Here is a 17,945-nt window from a genome sequence, read left to right as displayed (position 1 = left end):
GTTAGCAAGGGTTTAAGTAGGTTTTTGGTAGATTGAGTTCGAAGTATACTTGAAGAGACTGAAATTTTCGGTATAAAAACTGAAATTTTAGTTCTAATTTCTAATCATTAATAACAATATTGAATTCTAGTTCTTTAGTGTCACTTGCGGTACTTAAATAAAGAGTTTTATATTTTTTATTAATTAAATAATTTTTTGTTCTTTATTTATTATAATTTATATTAATGATTCAAATTTAGAATTTTTAGATTGAAAATTTAAAATTTTAAAATTTTAATTTTTTTAATTTTTAATAATAAATTAGTATATGTTCTCGTATCCTGCACAGGATAATACATAAAATTATATAAAAAATTTTCATTCAAATTTAAATGAAAAATATCTATAGTAATTATTATTATTATAAATATTTTACAACTTAAATATATTAAAAATAATTAATATTTGTTTTAATCAATTTGAATTGGGTGAATGGTCATCTCATTTGTCCGTTTAAACAAGTATTTAGAATTCGAATCTCGCCTTGTGTGTATAACAATCCATTAATTAGTGATAGACCCTTAAAAAATAGAGAATCAATATATGGTGGATTATTCATCAATATAGAGCATCGATATTTGGTGTGGCTATCTATATATAGAACACAGAAGACCATGATTATCTAACAAAATTAATTTTATTTATTGCATTCAATTTGAATAATTAAAAAATTATCTTATTTTAGTTTAGTCCTTAATTCACATGATTTAAATTTAACTCAATAAATATGATTTGATTTGATTTAATTATTAGTGAAAAATATCTAAAGAACCTATTTATTTCATTCATAGATTTATTATTTTAATGATTAATTAATTAATCTAATCTAACTAATTAATACAAATAATTAGTATAATTAATTTGATTTAATAAATTAAAAAAATAAATTAAAAAATACTAATAGAACATTAAAAGAAATAAATTAAAAAATACTATCAAATCAAATTGATATAAATTATAATAAATTATGTGATATTTAAATATATAATTAGATTAATTAGTTGATATAGTTAATTTATCATAATAAATTGTATTTAATGAGTTAAAAGAAACAAATTGCTAAACACCCTCATAAGCATGTCACGTCAATTCTATCATTAAGTGCAAAAACCTAATTTTTATATAATAGAATAGATAATAAATAGAATATATGAGAATATGATATGTGACATATTTTAATTATGAAATTGGTATTATATAATAGATTTTTTCTGAATTCTTTTTGCTTGTTCGTTGCTAATTTTTACGTAATTACTTAATAATTTTCGCTTATAAGATTATCAACTACCTAATATTATGATTTAATTAATAAAAATGATGACATTAATATTTTTTCATAAGTCTTGTTATTATTTATAATTAGAAAATAGTCATAAATAAATTTATTTCCTTAATGAATGTTATTTTTGTTGTCAAATTCTATATTACTTTTAAAATTTTAGCATAATTGAGTCTAATTCTACATTTTGAAATTAATTTATCCGAAAAAATTAATATGTAAATCACATTATTATTACAAAATTACTTTTTTAATATAATTAGTGGTGCTTATTTGAACCATTAAATTTAGCTTCTAATGATATTAAAGTCAACATCTTTTATTATTTTGTGCCTTCAAAGAATTTACATGACTGACATAAAAATATAACAATTGAAAAAAAATTCATTACAATGGGTATATTCATTTTAATAAATATTCTTCTATCTAATATTATAAAAATATACATTGGCCACTTTGAATTACTACAGGTCAACTTCTATCCACAGTAGTAGAATGCTTAAATTGAGATATATTCATCAAATAAATAATTAATAAAATACTCATCCGTATTTTCTCATTTTGGATACATTTATATATAAAATAAATTATACATAAAGAAAAAAAAAAGAAGAAGAAAAGAAGAGTTGAAATAGCAAGAGCGATAAAAATTACGATTCTTATAATTTTGTGTGGGCATCTATATATAGTAGACCAGACAACTATGATTATCTAACAAAATTAATTTGTATTTATTGCACTCAACTTGAATAAGTAAAAAATTATCTTATTTTAATTTAGTCCTTAATTCACATGATTTGAATTTAGCTCAATATATATGATTTGACTTGATTTGATTTAATTATTAGTTGAAAATATCTCAGTTGCCTATTTTATTCATAAATTTATTATTTTAATGACTAATAAATTAATCAAATTAATTAATTAGTACACACAATAAATTTGGTTTAATAAATTAAAAAAAATAAATTAAAAAATACTAACAGAATATTAAAATAAATAAATTAGGAAATATTACCAAATCAAATTGATATAATAAATTATAATAAATTATATGATATTTAAATATCTAATCAAATTAATTAGTTGATATAGTTAGTTTATTGTAATAACTTGTATTTAATGCGTTAAAAGAAATAAATTGAAAAATACTCTTAAAAGTATGCCACGTTAGCTCTATCATTAATTGTAGAAATTCGATTTTTATATAATAGAATAGGTAGATAGATTAATTTTCAAAAAAGCACCAAATTTCTTTTTTTTTTTTTTTTTTTTTTAACTCATTAGCATCAGCCGTATTTTGGCACCTCATTAATGAAAGCTCTTGACATATTTTGGTGAGTCATCGTGACGCGACCTTGCTGTTCCTATCTCAACCACACTACGGTTACTTGCATTATTACATGATCACAAAAAAAACAAACACCATTATCAACTTTACTCTCTTTTTTTTTTCTTTCTTCCCTTATTTCATGCCAAAATTATTACCATAAAAAACTGCTGAATATTCAAACTATACTACAATAAGTTCTAAAAACCAACGTTTTTGTCACAGTATTTCACGGGCTATATATTTGATGTGTTGTTTCATCGCATGATTCATCACATTTTTGGTACCAATATTCCCTGCAAGTACTCGAGTACCATAGTGTTTTTTTCTCTGATTCTTTTTAAACCTTAGGTACTGATTAGTTTAATTAATACATAAGGTTGTAAATTGTAGTTAATCATCATCATATCCATTACTGTTATATTTATGTCACTGTTATGTGAGAATTTGCAGCTTCTAATGATTTCTTGAATTTTGTTGCTGTTGATAGGGAAGAAAGCAAATTATTTCGATTCAGAGAAAGACTCGATTACGTAATTTTTTTTTCTTTCTTTCTCTTTTTCTTTTTTTGCTGTTATATATAATTTTGTTTTATTTTTTTCATTTTTAGCTTGAATTTCATTGAGCCTGTTTCAAAGATCACACCATACCTCATATTTTTTCGGGAAAGATTTGATGCTTTTTTTCCTCGTTTTTTTTCTTTGTAGAATTGTTCAATTCAGCACCTAAATTCTTGGGAATTTTCACCAAGTTTCTTTTTAATTATTATTTTTTTTTTTAAAATGAAAACGTGTGTTGCGGAGACTACTAGTACTACTGATACATGGAAAATGTGTGTGCGTATGCAACTTGTTATTTTCTTTAATTTTTTGAATTCTAATCCAATCCAATCCAACAATGGTGGCGGAGAAATGTCCCTGTAAGCATGAATGACTTTACAATTTTAATATGATGACTTTGATTGTTTTGTTTTACTTTTTTTGGGTACTAAATTGAAAATTGGTGCGAAATTAGAATTTTCTTGGTTTCCATGTGCATGGCCCTCCCTATAATGAAGGAATGGCACTAATCTCTTTTGGAATGTAATTAGAGTTGAGTATCTAAGGCCAACATTTGACACTTGCATAAGCAGATGAATGAGCTGATTACTTGACCAGTCAAAGTTGGTTATAATGTGTTTCTACTTTCTACCACTATGCAACACCGCTATTGCCATTGAGATTGGCCTTTTTTTTTATCATAAACATATCTTCTAAGTTTTTAGATTGTTTTTCAGTTGCAGAGAAAATGGTAACCAGAACAGTGGACCTTAGATCAGACACAGTGACAAAGCCAACTGAAGCAATGAGAGCTGCCATGGCCACTGCTGAAGTCGACGACGATGTGCTCGGCTACGACCCTACCGTATTCCGCTTAGAAACCGAGATGGCGAAGATAATGGGAAAGGAAGCAGCACTTTTTGTGCCATCAGGGACAATGGGGAACCTCATATCTGTGCTCACACATTGCGATGTTAGGGGAAGTGAGGTAATTCTTGGGGACAATTGCCATATCTTTATCTATGAGAATGGAGGGATTTCAACCATTGGTGGGGTGCATCCGAGGACGGTGAAGAATAATAGTGACGGAACCATGGACCTTGATTTGATTGAGGCTGCTATAAGGGATCCAAGGGGAGAGATAGTGTATCCAACTACTCGGCTTATTTGCTTGGAAAATACTCACGCAAAGTAAGCAACCCTTTTTCACATTTTATTTTAAAAGTTTTCTGATCAATGTTTACTTAATGGGAGAAAGCTTTGTTGTTGGGTGTGATCGTTGTTCACCGGCAGAGTGATCTTAATACCACAACAGATTAGATTTTTTACATAAACACTTATTTTTGCTGCATGCTGCAAATCAGGAAGAAAAAGTTACTTATTTATGATGTTAATTGCATAAGACCAAATAATTTTGAACACTTAACTTCTCGTATTCTGTCCCGACGCCTACTTTATTACCCTTGAATTTCAGTGTAGGCCCGACTCTAATGTTCAAATTCTTATTTTTCACCATTGGATTAAGTTAGGTATCCATTGGACACTCAAGCTTTGAGTGTTCAAATATCATATATTACTGCGTCACAGATCTTTGTTTGCAAATAATTGTAACTTTCTTTTAAGGTATATTTTGATCCTTGTGGGAAGAACTGCTGTCTTTCTGTGTAGCCTTAATTGATTATTGGAAGATTTATTTTATTGCCCTGTTTAGTGTTTGCAATTTTTACCAGACATTAGAATGATAGAGTGCTTATGCAGTTTGCAGATATGTCTTTTGGTTTATGAAAATCCATTCCATTTCTAAATTGATTCAAATTTACAAAAGAATTGTGACTAATATCTTTCCTGAATGTAGCTCTGGTGGCAAATGTCTTTCAGCTGAATATACAGATCAAGTTGGAGAGCTTGCTAAGAAGCATGATCTGAAGCTTCACATTGACGGGGCGCGTATTTTCAACTCTTCAGTTGTAAGTAAATTGGTATTCTATTATGGTTTGTTACTTTATAAGCTTAATAAATTACTGTATAGATAGATCTTGATTAGAAAATGATCTCCAAGAATGAACATAGAATGAATTTGAGTAATTAAGTTTAGATGTGGTATGGATATAGAAATATGAAATTAAATTCTTCAAAGTTGGAAGAAGAAAATTTATTTACCATTTGAATGATTACGTGTTGCTCTGTTCCTGCATTTGTCTAGTACAAGTAACATAATAAAATATACTTATTTCTCTTCAGAACTTTTTTTGCATGATTGAGTAACTTGATTCTCTTATTCAACACTTTTTCTTAATGTTGGTCTGAGTTTTGAGAACAATATGATGCCTTTTACAATGTATCTAGCCGAGAGCTTTGTAGGTCCTGTCCTGTTATTTTTTGTTCCTTGTTCCTGTTAGCTGCTACTGTATACTGGGTACCAACAAACATTGAAGTTCTTAACAAAAAATTTTGGTTTTTCAGGCACTTGGGGTTCCTGTGGATAGGCTTGTCCGAGCAGCTGATTCCGTTTCGGTGTGATTTTCTTTTTCCTTTTCCTTTTTCCACATAGGATTCAGTATGGCTTTTTGAACTGCACATTTTCATCTACCTTATTCAAGAAAGTTTCACAGGACTGACCACTAATTTCAAATCAAAATTTTACTATGTTATTTCTATACCATATTAATAAAAATTTAATAACCCTAACCAACCTGTGATTCCTTTGAAAACAATTAGGTTTGCCTATCCAAAGGTATAGGTGCACCGATTGGATCTATTATTGTTGGATCAAAGAGCTTCATTGCCAAGGTAATTCAATTTCATTTCATTTTTTTCTTATAGTTTTGGATTGAAAGAAGGATTTAATATATATGCTATATAGGTTTTGAAACGGTTTGAACTTGAAGTGTTTTTCTTTCTTTTTTTTAGGCTAGACGGCTGCGGAAAACCTTAGGTGGTGGAATGAGGCAGGTCGGTGTCATTGCCGCCGCAGCACTTGTTGCCTTGCAGGAAAATGTTGGAAAGCTGGAAAGTGATCACAAGAAAGCTAGACTTTTAGCTGGTAAATATTATCATACAAATTTTAATTATTTCCGCATCAAGTGATCCCAAGAAAGCTATAACTTCCTCTTCATTTCAGATGGATTGAATGAAATGAAAGGACTGAGAGTGGATCCAGTGGAGACTAATATTGTGAGTATTACTATTTAGTGAAAAGTAACTTTGTTAGGATGCCGAAACTGCTCTGTTTGTGCCAGTTTTGGACCATTATTTCAATTTCATCTTTCTATATCAGAGCGTCATTGCACATATGTTTTATCTGAACAACTAACTCTTTTCTTCCATGAGGCTAGGTATATGTTGAAATTGAAGAGGGTTTGCACATATCAGCAGGAAAGATAGTCAAGAACTTGGAAGAACGTGGTATCCTTGTGATGGATGTTAGCCCATCAAGGTTTAATTCTTCCTTCAACAACATTCAGTCTGTTATAAATAATCGAAATAATTGTTAACTTCAAAATAATACTGTTTTGTATATTTCTTAATTAGTACCTCTTTATTTGTGTCCAAATGTGTGAAGTTAGAGACCATGCCGCAGATCTTCTCTCATTTTTTCAAAATTTTCAACGTGTTATCGTTCAACACATCTGATATGATAGTACTTCATATGTTAAAGAATTCTGGCTTGGCATTAATACTAAAAAGCAGGGGCTGCATTTTCCCGAAGCTTAAGAGTTCAATGAGATGTTAAAATATATTTTCATGTTTGACAATATACATATTGTATTTTCCTTATCAAATTAGATTAACGGATGAACTTACATTGAATTCTCCCAAGAATAGCTTACATTATACATGGTACTCCTTGATTTGTCTTGCTACTCCCCAATTATTATTGTTTATGAGAAATAAACAAAGATATCCATATCATCTCTTCCACACTATATGGAGAGTATTTTTATTTGATAGGGCAACAAGCTAATGACAGTGTTTGCATTTTGTTTCAGAATTAGGATTGTCCTCCACCACCAAATTTCAGCAAGTGATGTGCAATATGCCTTGTCATGCTTTCAGGTGATGAATATTGAATAGAAATAGATGCTATGTTTATATACTTTGTTATTTAACTTGCATTTGTCTTATACCGAGACAAGGTCCAAAAGTTACATTTTAACTTTTGAATTATGAAAATTCACAGTATTAATGTTTAGTATAATTTTTAAAATTAATTTGTAACTTTTTGAAAAAGTTATTTATAATGTTTATGAAGAAATTAAAAAAGTGATTTCTTCTCTTCTAAAAGTTGTCTATCACTTCTTTAAAATAAACACTTTTGTGACTAAAAATTCAAATACAATAATTTATTTATAAACTACTTTTAATATAAATTTTTATATTTTAAGTTTTTTTTTTTTTTATAAAAAATTTCTTAATTAAGTTATTTATCTAAATTGTCTCTGACTATCTTTGAATATGACTATGTGAGACTGGTTCTATTTTTGTTAATTGTTGCAGCATGCTGTTAAGGGAGGGCAAAGTGAAAATGGCAACTAGTGGAAGAAAATTTTGAATTTGGCAGTTAATCGATAAAATTCTATTCAATTGCATTTCATATCTGTTGTTGTATTTGCTGTTTTTTTTTTTTTTTTTTTTGTATTTTCTTTAATGTACCCTAAAGACAAGGAATGGATTATTACCTCGGTACCTTCTTGATGTCTTCCTGCTATAAATTAGTTTGATAATTAGTAAGTGCATCCTGGAATGTTTTCTTCTATATTTAGTCTATCAATATTTAGGCTTGGTTTGATAAAGCTAAGAAGTGTTTGTGCTTTTTAAAAGCTCAAACTCCTCATTTTATGTTTAGTAAATAAAAAAGATTATTTGCTTGTACTTGTAACTTTTAAAAGATCGGAATAGTTTTAAAAGCACCTAACATAGAGCTTTTTAAAGTTGGTTTGTGCTTTTCAAAATTTAAAAGTCTAATATAATTTTATATGTTAACTAATTTTCAAATTTAATACTTACATTTATGTCTATTATAGTATTTTTAAATTTTAAAAACTATTTTACTAAATACAATTGATGTTGCTTGTATTTATTAAAAGTTATTTTTGATTTGATTTACGAAATATAAATGTTACAACTTTTAAAAAAATCATCTTTTAAAAGTTAACTTTTATAAACTACTTTTGAAAAGTAAAAATTTTACCAAACTAAGACTTAGTGTAACTAATCTTTTTTTTAGGGGATAAAATTCTCTTAGGATCTGTGGTATTTCTTAAGTTTAGCCCATCGATTCATCGATTTTAGTATCAAAGAACATGACTAACTTGACTCGATTTATAAAATTTTCAAAGGAACTTTAAGGTTTTCTAAGAGGAGTTTTTTCTTTTCTATATTTAAAATTCGAACTCTTTTAAGTCTTAACCATTCTTCAAGAAGTTGAAAACATAATTAACCATTTTGAGCTAATGTTACTTTTTATTCACAACACCCTCAAACCTGAGATTGGCTTAAAAGGAATAAATGGTTAAGAGGTTGAAACAACTAAATATTAGTCCAGTAACTTGAAGTCAAATAACTATATGGTCAACAATGATGTATAAACATACCAAATCTTCTGTAGTAAATCATTAGGCATTGGTTGCCTTGTGTCAATAATCTTAAAATAAATTTGATCATATTATAATTGAATAACTTAGATTTATGAGTTTTGGAGTGTTAAAAAGTCCGTTAAACATGATTCTGACTAATCTCTTATAACGACAGGCTTTGATAAGTAACTAGAACGAGACTCGCCAACTCAAATAAATAATAAAAGTGATTAACAAAGATTAAAAAAAATAATTTTGAATATATAATTATGAATACGAATAAGAAATTAATTTTTGAAAAATATATTTATGGAAATCATGGAAATTACATAAAAATATATATTGTAAATCTATGACATTACAAGACTCTATAGATAGTTATTTATACCATATCTAAGGTTATTTTTATTAATTTCTATTTCAAAAATCAAAGTTTCGTATATTTATATTGGCAACTATTTCCACAAGTATAAATATAGATTGCATTTTTCATTAAATAGAATCAAAACCTAAATATTAAAATAAAATAATTGAATGATTACTTGAATCAATTCAAAAGTTAACATTTTAAGTTGTTGCCATCACTACTTCTAATGATCTTATAAGTGTGAATTGATATTTTAAGTATCTTTGCTAATAATTCTAGATGACATTTTTCATTTCCTTATTTTGACTATTATTTATCATAATTTGACATTATAAGATTGAATACAAGTCGTAATTTCATTCAACATTATTATGGTTATTTCTATGTTTTTTAAAACTATTAAAGTGATTGCATAGAATAGTACACCAAAACAACATTTTTGTGACGGTTTTCTTAATGTTTGGCGACAGTTTTAACCGTCAGTAAATGTTTTCGCGACGGTTAAATAAAACGTCATGGATTTGAGCGCCACCAGTTGACATAGTGACAATTTTAGACCATTGTTGGTAAGAAGTGTTGTTAAACTGTTTGTGACGGTTTTTGAAGTATAAAATTGTCACTAATTTGTAACACTTATCAAAATATTTTTATGCTATATTTCGTGACATTTTAAAACTGTTATTAAATTACTAAATTTTGTGACAGTTTTTCCTTATATTTCTTGACTATTTTAAACCATCATGAAATTTTCAACTAAGATTTTTCGATTTAAAACCGTTACTAAGTTACTAATTTCTGTGACAGTTTTTTTTCTATATTTAGTGACTGTTTTAAACTGTCATAACCTCTCCAACATCAAAGTATTTTTTCTTAATTATTACAAAAATTATTTCTATTACACATAATACTTTATATGTGTCTACCAACAAAGTAATAATTTATTTCTATTGTCAAAAGTTGAATTCTCCATAAATGACATTGTATTTCAATAAATCCAAACTCAATTCCATAAGTTTTACAAAAATAGCAACACTATATTTTAAAAGTTGAATTCTACAAGTTTTATATAGTTATAATCCATAATATGTAAATTCAAAAAATTTCATCTTAATTCAAACATGTAAAACTAATAATACAATCATAAAACTCTTTTAAATGTTGGATGGTCTATGTTGTTGAGGTTTATGACTGGTGGTGCGCGAAATCGAACTCCGCACAACTGAACCGGCAAGTGCATCGAGTCGTCCAAGTAATACCTCAGGTGAGTGAGGATCGAATCCCACAGAGATTGTTGGATTGGGCAAGCAATGGCTATATTGTAAATTTTAGTCAGGCGATTAAAAAAGATGGTTGTTTGTTGAAAGCGTAAACGAATAGTAAAAGAAAGAAATACCAGATTCATGTAAAGAGAACAATGATAATTATTTAGTTAAGGCTTTAGAGATGCATATTCTTTCCGGATTAACTTTTCTTACTGTCTACTTCAATAAAGAATGATTCATTCAATGGTAGCCATAAGTGATTAACTCATGTCCTCTCATCAAGTTAATCTCTTCTAAACCACAGCAGTCCACCATATCCGAGTAACTGGTGTGAGAAATTGAACTTCGCGAACTTCGCACAGATAGACCGACAAGTGCACTGGGTCATCCAAGTAATACCTCTAGTGAGTGAGGGTCGAATCCCACGAAGATTGTTGGATTGAGTAAGCAATGGCTATCTTGTAGATCTTAGTCTGGTAATTAGAAAAGATGGTTGTTTGTTTTAAAGAATAAACGAAAATTAAAGGAAACGAAATACCAGGTTGGTGTGAGAACAGTGATAGATGTTTAGTTAAGGCTTTGGAGATGCGTATTCTTTCCGGATTAACTTTTCTTACTGTCTATTCCAATAACGAATGATTCATTCAATGACAGCCGTAATTGACTAACTCATGTAGCATCCTCATTAAGTTAGTCTCTTCTAAACCATGGCAGTCAACCATATCTGAGCAACTCATGCAGCATCCTCATCAAGTTAACTCATGACTTCCTAATATGGCTGAAGGTGAAGCACTAAGCAATCCACTCCCCTTCGCGATCCTACTCAAAATACCACAGACAAGGTCGGATCTTCTAGATCAGGGAATGCTGCTTCTCAGACTCTAGCCTTAACGCCACAGAGAACTTAGTAACCCACGGTCAACGGGATTTTATGTCACTTATCCAAAGTCGCCCAGGTAAGCTCTTAGAATCCACAATGCACTCTCTAGCTATGGTTCAATGCTATCCGGGTCAGGACTCACACAGAACCCATGTAGAACAAGGATGATTGTCACGGTTCATCCTCAATTCATGAGATGAAGAACGAAAATGCACAAGAGAATTGAATCAAACGTGTATTGAAATAGAAACAGTAATATTATTAATCCATGAGAATCAATAGAGCTCCTAACCCTAACTTAGGAGGTTTAATTTGTCATACTGTACAGAAAGTAATAATGAAAGGTAAGAATGGGCAAAGATCCTTAACAGTAGTGATATTTGTTCTATATATAATAACCTAATAACTAAGAAGTACAGAATTATGATGGACTAGACTAGAGGTGCAAAAATCCACTCTTGGGCCCACTTTGGTTGAGTACTTGGGCTGAGCTTGGCGTCCAACTTGAGGAATGGCCATTGAACGACCATTAAGGGGGTGATTGGCACTGCCTTGTGCCTCTTGGTGGCATTGAATTCCAGGAATGGGGTGGAATCTGGCGTTCAACGCTGGCTTAGGTTCCTTTGGGGCATTAAACGCAAGAAAGGGGGTAGCTCCTTGGCGTTCAATACCCAATATGGGTATGCTCCCTCGAATAAAACTGTAGACCATTATATATTGCTATAAAACTCTGGAAGGTAGCTTTTCAACACCGTTGAGAACGCATCATTTGGATCTTTGTAGCTCCAGAAATGCTCGTTTGAATGGACGGAGGTCAGAATCTAACAGCATCTGCTACACTTTCCTTGCCTCTGAATCAGACTTTGCCAAAACTCCTCAATTTCAGCTAGAAAATACCTAAAATCATCAAAAAACACAACAACTCAAAGTAGAATAAAAAAATGTGAATTTTGCACTAAAACCTATGAAAATATAATAAAACTTAAACAAAATATAACTAAAACAATATGAAAATGATGCCAAAAAGTGTATAAAATATCCTCTCATTAGAACACCAAACTTAAACTGTTGCTTGTCTCCAAGCAGCCAAAAACAAAGTTGGAAAAAAAAGAAGAGAAGGATACATGATGAGCTGATATTTTATACGCTTTTTGACATCATTTTCATATAGTTTTTATTATGTTTTATTTAAGTTTTATTATAATTTCATAGGTTTTAGTGTAAAATTCACATTTTTGGATTCTACTTTGAGTTGTTGTGTTTTATAGTGATTTAAGATATTTTCTGGCTGAAATCTGAGAGTTTTGACAAAGTCTGATTCAGAGGCAAGGAAAGCATAGTAGATGCTGTCAGGATCTGACCTCCGTGCACTCGAAAGAGCTTTTCTAGAGCTACAGAGGTCCAAATGGCACGCTCTCAATGGCTATGAAAAGCTAACATCCAGGCTTTCCAGAAATATATATTAGTTTATACTTTGTTTCGGAAATGAAGGCCCAAAACTGGCGTTGAATGCCAGCCACCAGCCCATTCCTGGCGTCCAGCGCCCACAAAGGAGCAACTGGAGTTCAATGCCCAAAAAGGGGTCCCTAGCCAGCGTTCAAAGCCCCTAAGGGACACTAGCATGTGGGAGACACTCAAGCTCAGCCCAAACACTCACCAAGTGGGCCTCGAAAGTGTATTTTTGCACTACAAGCCTAAGCCTATCATATTTCTATAATCTTTAGTCATTAGATTAGTATATATAGGAGAAGATCAACCATGTTTAGGATCTTCTTCCTCCCCCATTGTTTTCGAACACTATTATGTACAGTATAAGCCACTAAACCTCCTATGTTAAGGTTAGGAGCTCTCCTGAGTTTTATGGATTAATAAAAGTACTATTGTTCTATTTCAATTCGTGTCTGATTCTCTCGTAAGATGTATCTTCGTTCTTCAACCTTATGAATGATTTGAACCGTCACAAGTTATCTCTATTCTACATGGGTTCAGTAAGCGTCTTTCATCAGGTATCAATGAACCACTAGCTTGAGGATACATCTCTTAGACTGCTAATCCACGACTTTGTTGGGGACTTCTCGAGATATCAGTTCAGCCGAGGTATGGGGAAATTAGGGTCTTTGTGGTAAAGGCTAGAACTAAGGCGCAACATTCTCTTATCTGGAATATTTGACCTTGTCTGTAGTATTTTGAGTAGGATCACCAAGGGAATGAACTGCAGGAGCTTCACCCTCATTCAGACTGGATGCGCACTAAACCTGGTGTTCAACTTAGAGGTAGATTGGCAGCTTCTCAATCGGCGTTGATCACATACAGCCTGCTATAGAAGAAATCATTCACAGTTGGAGTAGACAGTAAAAAAGTATTGATCCAGAAGAACAAAGCGTCTCCGAAGCCTTAACCATCTTCTTATCATTGAATTCACTACCATTAAGTAACGTTATCTTTATTTTACTTTTATGCGCTTAAACAACTAAACAACTTTTCTATCCGCCTAACTAAGAGTTACAAGATAACCACTGTTTGATCCAAGCTGATAATCCTCATGGGATTGACCCTGACTCACCTCAGGTGTTACTTGGACGACCCAGTACACTTGCTGGTTCAGTTGTGCGAAGTTAAATTCCGCGCACCAAGTTTTTGGCGCCGTTGCCAGGACTATTCGAGTTTGAACAAACTAACGAATTATTTTGTTGCTTAGATTATGTATTTTTTTATTTTATTTGAGGCTTTTATTTTCTTTTTTGAAAAAATAAAAAATTTTTCAAAAATCTTTTCTTTTCTTTATTAATCCTTATCTTTTGTTTGAATCTTTTGTTCTTGTTCTTGTTAGAGTTCGAACCTTCTTGAGTCTTTCTCCAAAAATTTTCAAAATTAGTGTCTTTTGTTTGAGTCTAGTGTCAAATCTTAAGTTTGGTGTCTATTGCATGTTCTTTAATTGCTTTGAATTTTCGAATTTGTTCTTGGTGTTCTTCTTGGTCTTCAAGTTGTTCATGTTTTTCTTTTTGTTTTGATCTTTAAAATTCTGAAGTTTGGCATCTTTTGGTGTTTTTCTCTTTCAATTTTCGAAAACTTTGTGTTTTAGATCTAAAAAAATTTTTAGTTTGGTGTCTTTGGTTGTTTTTCTCTCTCTTCATTAATTAAAAAAAATCAAAAAAATATATTTTCTAATTTTTAATCAATATTTTTGAAAATCTCAACAAAAAAATTTCAAAATTTTAATTTCAAAATCATTATCTTATCTTATCTTAATTTCAAAAATCAGATTTCAAAATCTTATCTTTTTCAAATCGTTTCAAATTTTGCTTTTAATTGTAATTCTTTCTTGTCTTATCTTATCTTTCTTTTAAAATTTTAAATTTCAAATCTTTCTCTTTTGATTTCAAATCTTTTTAATTTAAAACTTATCTTTCTTAACTTCCTTATCTTATTTTTCTCTTTTCAATTTTAAAACCTACCTAACTTATTTTCTTTTTAATTCAAAAATCTTTTCAATCTTATCTTCTTTTAAATTTTAATTTTAATCTTTTCGAATTTAATTTTCAAATCTTCATCTTATCTTGCTTCAATTTCAATTTTAAAATCAAATCTTTTTCTGATCTTCTATCTTAACCTATTTTCAAATCTTTCCTAATTAATTACTTGATTTCTCTTTCTTCTTTTTTAAAACTTCCTAACTAATTCCTCTCTCCTCTATTTTCGAAAAATTCTCATCTCTTTCTCTCTCTCTTCTTTTTCGAATTATATCATTTAATTTTCAAATCTTTCTAGTTAATTAGCTTTTATTTTCGAATTTAATATAGAAATAAAATAAAAATAGAAATATTTTAATTATAATTTTCATATTTATCTCTAATTATTCTACTTTTCCTACCTTTCTTCACCATGGACCTAAATGGGAATGAACAGTTCAGAAGAACTTTGGGGTCCTATACAACCCCCACTACTGACTTCTATGGAAGAAGTATCAGCATACCCCCAATCAAAGCAAGTAACTTTGATTTAAACCCTCAACTCATTACTTTGGTGCAGCAAAATTGTCAGTATTATGGACTTCCACAGGAAGAACCTATTGAGTTTTTGGTAGATTTCTTACAGATTACTAACACAGAGCAAAATGAGGGGGTATACCAAGATGTCTACAGACTATTACTCTTTTCTTTTGCTGTAAAGGATCAAGCAAAGAGGTGGTTGGATAACCAGCCCAAATCTAGCTTGAAAACATGGAAATAGCTAATAGAAAAGTTCCTGAATCAATACTTTCCTCCAAGGAAGTTAACCCAGCTAAGGCTAGATATCCAAGGCTTCAAGGAAGAGGACAATGAATCCCTTCATGATGCTTAGGGGAGGTACAGGAGAATGCTCCGAAAATGCCCCACTGAAATATTTTCAAAATGGGTAAAGCTAGACATTTTTTACTATGGACTTTCAGACATAGCTAAAATGTCTTTGGACCACTCTGGTGGTGGTTCCATACATATGAGAAAGACAATTGAAGAGGCTCACGAGCTTATTGAGACAGTTGCCACTAACCAGTGATGAGAAGACTTTTGACAGTTTAGAATTCACAAATGAATTCTCGTTGCAAGTATAGTTTCTAAACCAACAATAGTCCTTTCATACAAAAATTTGGTTGTCACAAGTAACAAACCCCTAAAATTAAAAACCGAAGTATTCAAACCTCGGGTCGTTCTCCCTAGGAATTGCAAACAAATGTTCTTGTTATTGGCTATGAAGTATATTTGGGGGTTTTTGAGTTAAGGAACAAGGAATGTAAATTGCAAAAGAAATAAACTAACTAAGAAAGCTCCTGGCAAGATATGAGAACTAGAAGTCCTATCCTAGTTATCCTCCTCAATTGTGACCACAATTGTCCATTGCTACCACTTAGTTAACCCCTAATCATGGAGGAAAGTCAAGTGGATGAATCAACTTAATTCCACAAGTCCTAGCCAACTCCCAAGGGAAAGACTAGCTTTAGTGGTATCCAAATCAATTAGCAACTTCTAATCATCAGTCTACAAAGGAATTAGATAACTCAAGCATCACTAATTACTCTACCAAAGCCAAGAGGAGAAAATTCTATGCTAAAATCCAACCAAGCATTTCGTCAAACACTTGGAAGGCAAAAAAGCAAGCATAGTAAATTGATAACAAAAATAGAATCTAACAACAATAGAATATAAGAAATCAACAACAACAATCAAAGGAAACACAATTATTATGAATTACCTCATATTGAATTGAAAGAAAATGGAAGGAATAAGAGTAGATCTACAACAAAATATAGAAGCAACATAAAGGAAATTACAACAAAAGAATAGAGGAATCATAAATGTAACAACATAGAATTGAGAGGTAGAAGAAGAAGAAAGCATGAATTGAAACCTAGATCTAGATTATTGAACTAAACCTAACTTTCCCTCCAAAACTAATCTAAACTAAACTAATGTGTGAAAGTGTGTCAATTCCCCTTCAATCCTTGGCTTAAATAGCATCAGAAATGAGTTGGATTGGCCCACCAGGCTTCTAAAATCGCTGGCCATGAGTTGCAATAAGTGAATTGTGTGCACCCATCGGCGCGTACGCGTATCGTGCGCGTGCGCATCTCTATCCGAAATGAAACCATAGCAAGTCTTATATCATTTCAAAGGCCCGGATGTTAGCTTTCCAACGTAACTGAAACCGCATAATTTGGACCTATGTAGCTCAAGTTATGGCCAATTAAGTTCGAAGAGGTCGGCTTGACAGCTTTTGCGATTCCTTCATTTCTTCATGAGTTCTCCATTTATACATGCTTTTTCTTCATTCACTTGATCCAATCTTTGCCTCCTAAATCTGAAATCACTTAACAAACATATCAAGGCATCTAATGGAATCAATGTGAATTGAATTTAGCTATTTTAAGACCTAAAAGCATGTTTTCACACTTAAGCACAATTAAAGGAGAAGTTATAAAACCATGCTATTTTATTGAATAAATGTGAGGAAAGGTTATCAAAATGCTCCAAATTCAACACAAGATAAACCCTACAAATGGGGTTTATCAACCAGCATCTGTACTCAACTGTTGAGACTTCTATGAAAGGAGAGGTTAAGGCAATATCTACTGAACCTAACCCTCCAGAACAGGATGGCCCATTGACTCAACAACTACACACCCTTGCCCAGTGACGATTAGATTCTTGCTAGTAAAGAAATTTATAAAAAAATAATCGCGTTGTAAGTATAGTTTCTAAACCAACAAAGAATCCTTTTATACAAAAGTTTTGGTTCTCACTCAAGCAAACCCAATAAAATTGATAACCGAAGTATTGAAACCTCGGGTCGTCTTCTCAAGGAATTGCAGGGAGGTGTATTTATTATTGGTTATGGGTTTTTGTTTTCTGAGAAATTTTAAGAGTTGAATAACAGAAATAAATAATTGTAAATTAACGCAATAAAAATTAAAAGAGATTTATATATTCTAATTAAAAAGCCTTGAATGGAAGAATGATTAATTGGAAGTTCTATCCTTGTTGAAATTCTCTCAAGTGTAGTATAAAGAGGTTGTTGTTTTTACTTAGTTAACCCTTACTAAATAAACAAAAGTCAAGTGATTAAGCTAACTCTTATTCGCAAATCCTAGTCCTCTCCCTTGGGAAGGTCTAGTGTTAGTAAATACAGAATTAGCCAA

General features: G+C 30.9%; 1 protein-coding gene across 3 annotated transcripts; it reads left to right on the top strand.

Moving 5' to 3' along the window:
- Positions 1-2,657: 2,657 nt before the first annotated feature.
- On the top strand, positions 2,658-7,923 carry LOC112776658 (low-specificity L-threonine aldolase 1). 3 transcript variants are annotated; one of them, XM_025820887.3, is made up of 11 exons: positions 2,658-2,999; positions 3,139-3,181; positions 3,925-4,378; positions 5,043-5,154; positions 5,651-5,701; positions 5,906-5,977; positions 6,098-6,230; positions 6,309-6,361; positions 6,523-6,623; positions 7,177-7,243; positions 7,685-7,923. In XM_025820887.3, the coding sequence occupies exons 3-11, from the start codon at positions 3,936-3,938 to the stop codon at positions 7,721-7,723; spliced, it is 1,071 nt and encodes a 356-aa protein (XP_025676672.1). In that variant the 5' UTR covers positions 2,658-2,999; positions 3,139-3,181; positions 3,925-3,935; the 3' UTR covers positions 7,724-7,923. The 3 variants fall into 3 exon arrangements, with proteins under 3 accessions (XP_025676672.1, XP_025676673.1, XP_025676674.1); XM_025820888.3 differs by having other exon boundaries at positions 2,693-2,931; XM_025820889.3 differs by lacking the exon at positions 3,139-3,181 and having other exon boundaries at positions 2,746-2,999.
- Positions 7,924-17,945: the final 10,022 nt, after the last annotated feature.

This window comes from Arachis hypogaea, chromosome 19 (genome assembly GCF_003086295.3).
Source record: "Arachis hypogaea cultivar Tifrunner chromosome 19, arahy.Tifrunner.gnm2.J5K5, whole genome shotgun sequence".
NCBI classification, from domain to species: Eukaryota; Viridiplantae; Streptophyta; class Magnoliopsida; order Fabales; family Fabaceae; genus Arachis; species Arachis hypogaea.
Note: the sequence above shows the minus strand (reverse complement) of the source record. Positions and strands in the feature narration are given on the sequence as shown.